General features: G+C 39.9%; 1 protein-coding gene across 2 annotated transcripts; it reads right to left on the reverse strand.

Annotated features, from left to right (window-relative positions):
* Positions 1–3286: 3286 nt before the first annotated feature.
* On the reverse strand, positions 3287–4897 carry PGK2 (phosphoglycerate kinase 2). 2 transcript variants are annotated; one of them, XM_078369370.1, is made up of 2 exons: positions 3918–4897; positions 3287–3459 (listed from the first exon to the last, which is right to left on the reverse strand). In XM_078369370.1, the coding sequence occupies exons 1-2, from the start codon at positions 4806–4808 to the stop codon at positions 3412–3414; spliced, it is 939 nt and encodes a 312-aa protein (XP_078225496.1). In that variant the 5' UTR covers positions 4809–4897; the 3' UTR covers positions 3287–3411. The 2 variants fall into 2 exon arrangements, with proteins under 2 accessions (XP_078225496.1, XP_002746679.1); XM_002746633.5 differs by having other exon boundaries at positions 3287–4897.
* Between the last annotated feature and the right edge of the window lie 654 nt (positions 4898–5551).

A 5551-nucleotide genomic window follows, 5' to 3' on the forward strand; every position in this document is an offset into this window, starting at 1 on the left:
GTATGTGTGCTTCTTAAAATATGAAATAATAAAATATTTTTATTTTGTGACTTACACTATTTTTCATTAATCTAAAGTACCTTCAGTACCATTCATGCTTATTGATTTACACATCCTGGATTTACCTATCCAATATTTACCCATCTTGTCAAATTAGTCAACAAGGACTGCCAATTATTCTGTCACAAACTTGCAATCCCCTGCTAACCTTTAACCTCTCTGCCTCCATCTTTCTTTCCCTCCCCATTCACTACCTGAGCCCAGGTGGTCATGTCGGAAGTATGTCATTAAACTGCAGTGACTATAATAAAATTAGCACAGCTAGGATAAACTGAAGAGTTGAAAGTAGAAATAGAGGTGACAGAACGTTTTAAGGGAGATAACCTAAAATTGGTTAATAAACTAGAAAAGTGAGATGTCTCACAGTTGAAAAAACTAACTGCCTCAATACTTCAAACAATGGGAGAAAGAGTGTCACTCATGACTTTTTAAAGATACCTCCGATTTGTACCTTTCAGCCAAAAGTATGAAAAAGCCACAGACAAAGATTAGATTATAAATATTGCCTTCATACCACTACCAACTTTTTCTTATGTTCACATTAGTCATCCTTACAATAAAGAAATGTGGGTCCAGGCCCTGCTCAAGCCTGTAATCCCAGCACTTTGGGAGGCTGAGGGAGGTGGATAATCTGAGGTCAGCAGTTCAAGACAAGCCTGGTCAATATAGTAAAACCCTGTCTTTACTAAAAATACAAAAATTAGCCAGGCATGGTGGCATGTGCCTATAATCCCAGCTACTTAGGAGGCTGAGACAGGGAATCACCTGAACTTGAGAGGTGGAGGTTGCAGTGAGCCGAGATCACTGCACTCCAGCCTGAGTGACAGAGCCAGACACCATCTCAAAAAAAAAAAAAAAAAAAAAAAAAAGGCCCAGCAAAGAAGCCAATTATTTAAAAACAAGAATCACAGGGTTAAGAAGTGTAACTAAAAGAGATTTAGGGATTTTTGGTGAAGTTCTTCCAAATGAAATTAAATAGGCCAGAAAATTTAGTTCTTGAGAAAGTTGAAAAACCACTAGCTCAGCCTTAAAGGCTTTTAATTGTGTGAAACAAAAAGACATCCTTGATTTATTAAATTAGAACCAGCTGCCAGGCATGGTAGCTCACACCTGTAATCCTAGCACTTTGGGAGGCCAAGGCAGGAAAATCATTTGATGCCAGGAGTTCAAAACCAGCCTGGTCAACATGGTGAAACCCCATCTCTACTAAAAATACAAAAATTAGCCAGATGTGGTGGCATACACCTGTAATCCCAGCTACTTGGGAGACTGAGCCATGAGAATCTCTTGAACCCAGGAGGTAGATGCTGCAGTGAGCCAAGATCGTGCTACCTCACCCCAGCCTGAATGACAGAGAGAGATTCTGTCTTGGGGTAAAACAAAACTATATCAGCAAAAAGAGGTAGTGGCCTGATATAGCCTGATGAAACATGCCATTTGCTTTAGAATATGCCACGGAAGTTAAGGAAACAAAAAAAATTTTCCAATTAGTCAAGCTACAGGCCAGAAAAGGACAATGGATAAGTTCCTCCCAAAGATCAAAACCAGTCTAACACAGGAAATCCTGCTGCTGCCAGGTCAGGGAGTTCTTGAAACTCTGATCCAGAATGATTCATTTCATAATTGTAATGAACCAGTGGCTCTTTCTAGGTGAGTATTTTTGTTGCAGTTATCCTATTTCTTTTTCACCATTGAATATTGGCTATGTATGGGGTGAGGGGCTGGGAGGTATGAGAAAAATGACTGCATTTCTTATGTCATCACTGTTGGGCCCCCACTGGATCACACAGAAAGAATTGTGTATAATTCAGAGTTACTCAATTTTGAGTAAGGTGCAGTAACTAGACAAGACATTTGTATCTCTTGGAGAAGGGATGTTTTCTTTTCGTAAAACAAAACAAAACACAAAACCATGAATACTTGTACATGGATACTTGGGAGGCCAGCATGCCAGCCTGTCAGAAACCATTAATTTTCCCCAGTGTTTTCTTCCCTCCTTATTTCCTTTCAGCAATAGGATCTATTGATTTTTAGCTCTTCGCAATGTATGCAGCTAGAGAGAATACATCCCCAATCTTCCCTTGCAAAATAGGCCTTATCTCACAACTAATGCTAATAGAATAAGTGAAAACCAATTTCTAAACTTTTTGAATTATGTTTTTAAAAGAAACCTAATTGCCTTTCAAGAACTTCCCCCTTCAGGCTGCAATCAAATAGCAAAAACTTGAACAATGGCCTCTACCGTACACCGACTGGACCCCCTCACTGGAAGTAACATACCTGTTTTGCCAGTTTGGTTTCCTAGATGACCTCATAGAGGAAAGCCCATGTATTTGCCCTGGGTTCTCATGTGAGAGAGTGTATGTTTTAATCTTGTTTCAACTACTGAAGTTTTGGTCCCATTAATCCTGTACCCTAACTACTAAATCTTTCCTGGGATTATTATGATGTTATTAACATTCTGCGTAAAACTTGTTGAAATTTCAGATGTAGTAAGATTTCTATTTGAAGCTCAATTCTTCAGGATACTCACAATTGATCTAGGGTTATGGGACATAAGATAGCTGGGAAAGGTTAACCTGCATTTTTACTCTTAATTTTTAGTCTTGTTAATAGCATTGTCCTGAACTACCTGTTTGTCTACAGAATAAAGCAAAATATTTTCAAGTAAGTGTTTTTGTTTGTCCTACATTTCTTATCATTTTTTCTTCAGTTTTCTAATACAGAATTTTTAATCTCTATTTTCCCATTATTAAACCAGCTATATATATATATATATTTTATCTATCTCAGACACCAGGTTTTAGAACTCACCAGTGATGTTATCTATTTATTAAATAATAACTGCCTTAAAAATAAAACAATTACTTATTTACAACTTGAGTTTAACTTGTAGCTCTTTTTCTAATGCATTTGTGTGTATTCTTGTGCATTCATATGTATACAGATATAATTCTTACCTTGAGTTTCTTTTCTTTTTAAAAGTTGCTTGGGTTTAATAAGTATCTTTCATTTCTGTTTCTTTCTATTTAGTACAACATTTTCTCTTAGCAGAACTTTAATGGTACCCTTAAGTTCTTATATGTAATTATTTTTCTCAGTGTATTTGGGCACTTTCATTGTTTGTCAATATTCATTCCACCCTTTCCCAACAACTTAAGTTTTGTCTTTTGGGTTTCAAATAGTGAAACAATTGCAAAGTTAGACTAAAATAAAAAGATTCAGCTTCTTCAGCTCACTTTCTTTAATAGGCAACTTAACAATATAACCTCCCTACAAAGCACAATGGTGAAGTTCACATGAGAAATTGAAGGCATGACCAAACTAAAATGAATTGCTGTGCTGATGATGTTAAGAGTTCCTGATGACCCACTGCTGGTCCATTACATAGGTCTTGATCTAGGGGTAGATTTTAACAAAGGTCACATTAGATGTAAAAGCACTAAGCTGACTTAAAGGCTGCAAGAAAACAGAAGGAAGTAACACTATGTTAACTACATGTTGCTGAGGGCCTCTACTCCAGGAAGGATTTTACCTTCCAGCAGCTCTAGACTGGCACCACCTCCAGTGCTGACATGGCTGACTTTATCTTCAGTGCTCCATTTGGCACAGCAAGTAGCAGTGTCTCCACCCCCTATAATAGTGATGCAGCCCTTGGAAGTGGCTTTCACGATTTCATCCATAAGGGCTTTGGTTCCCTTAGCAAAGGCATCCCATTCAAATACTCCTAAAGGCCCATTCCAGACAATTAGCTTTGCTTGAGCCACAACTTGAGCATGATTCTTGTTGCTCTCAGGACCACAGTCCAAACCCATCCAGCCTGGAGGTATACCAGATGCTACAGTGGCTTGTCCTACCTGAGCGTTCTCATCAAACTTGTCAGCAGTAACAAAGTCAACAGGAAAAGTAATCTTGACACCATTCTTTTGTGCTTTGGTCATGATATCTTTGACTATCTTGGCTCCCTCGTCATCAAACAGGGAAGCACCAATGTCCATGTTGTTGAGTACCTTAAGGAAGGTATAAGCCATTCCACCACCAATAATCATCACATTGACTTTGTCCAGCATATTTTTGATGAGTTGGATCTTGTCTGCCACTTTGGCTCCACCAAGTATAGCCAGAAAGGGCCTCACTGGGTTTTCCAGGGCTTTAGCAAAGTAATCTAGTTCCTTCTTCATCAGGAATCCAGATGCTTTTTGGGGCAGATTCACTCCCACCATGGAACTATGAGCCCGGTGTGCAGTGCCAAAAGCGTCATTGACATAGATGTCTCCTAGCTTGGAAAGTGATGTTCGGAAGGCTTCTATTTTATCTGGCTCAGCTTTAATCTTCTTTCCAGAAGGATCCTGGCCCTTCCCTTCTTCCTCCACATGAAAGCGCAGGTTCTCCAGCAGGATGACTGAACCAGGAGCTGGGTTGGCACAGGCTTTCTCCACTTCTGTGCCTACACAGTCCTTCAAGAACAGAACATCCTTGCCCAGCAAGGATTTGAGCTCAGCAGCAACAGGCGCTAAAGAATATTTGTCAGGCATGGGAACACCATCAGGCCGACCTAGATGACTCATAAGAACTACTGCCTTGGCTCCGTTGTCCAGGCAGTGCTTGATGCTTGGGATGGAAGCCTTGATTCTCTGGTTATTTGTAATCTGGTTCTTCTTCATGGGAACATTGAAGTCTACTCTCATGATGACTCGCTTCCCTCTAACATCCAGCTTGTCTAAGGTCAACTTCTTAGAAAGAGACATCTTGACAATATAAAGACATAGGCTGACACCTGGATCTTAATGCTGAAGAACCAACTTGCTGTTGGGAGGCTGCGTCGGTTGTGATTTCTAACGCCTTTCCTTTGCCCCACCCCTTTCTTCTCCACGCTGTCTGCAGCACAAGAGCCACTGTTAGACCGGTAAGGAAATTTAGCTTTGTGATTGGTCCGTGGTCCTGTCAATCTGGCTTTGAAGTGTGTTGCTAGGTGCAGATTCCAATTGCTTGCGCAGAGAGCCATGTAGTGGAGTAGAGAGAAGTACCTGGTTTCAGGCAAGACTTGGGGAGGTGAAGAAATCCCAGAATAAGAATGATTATAAAACTACAAGAATGGTCTTGAGGTCTGCGCCTCCTGCTGAGTTTTTCTGCCTCCCACAGCTGGGCTAAAGATTGCTCTTATTATTAAAAACAAAACAAAACAAAACAAAAACAACTTCCCCACCCCTGCCAATCTACATACACCTCATTCATGTCAAATCTTAACTGGGTGGATATGTAGAAACCTCTGCAGTACCAAATAAAATGAATATTCGAAATAATGGTTTTTATATGAAACCTTGCTTCTTCAAGTTAGCACGGTAAGGTTCTGCTTTTTCTTTGTCTTGATAAATATTTCTGTGGAGGATGTGGCTTGTTGTTAGCCTTCATCTTTAGATGTATTCTAGGATTCGGTGGGAATGCTGTCACAGTTTCAGTACTTTGCTTCTCCATTCTCAGACTGCCATGA

This window comes from Callithrix jacchus, chromosome 4 (genome assembly GCF_049354715.1).
Source record: "Callithrix jacchus isolate 240 chromosome 4, calJac240_pri, whole genome shotgun sequence".
Classification (NCBI taxonomy): domain Eukaryota; kingdom Metazoa; phylum Chordata; class Mammalia; order Primates; family Cebidae; genus Callithrix; species Callithrix jacchus.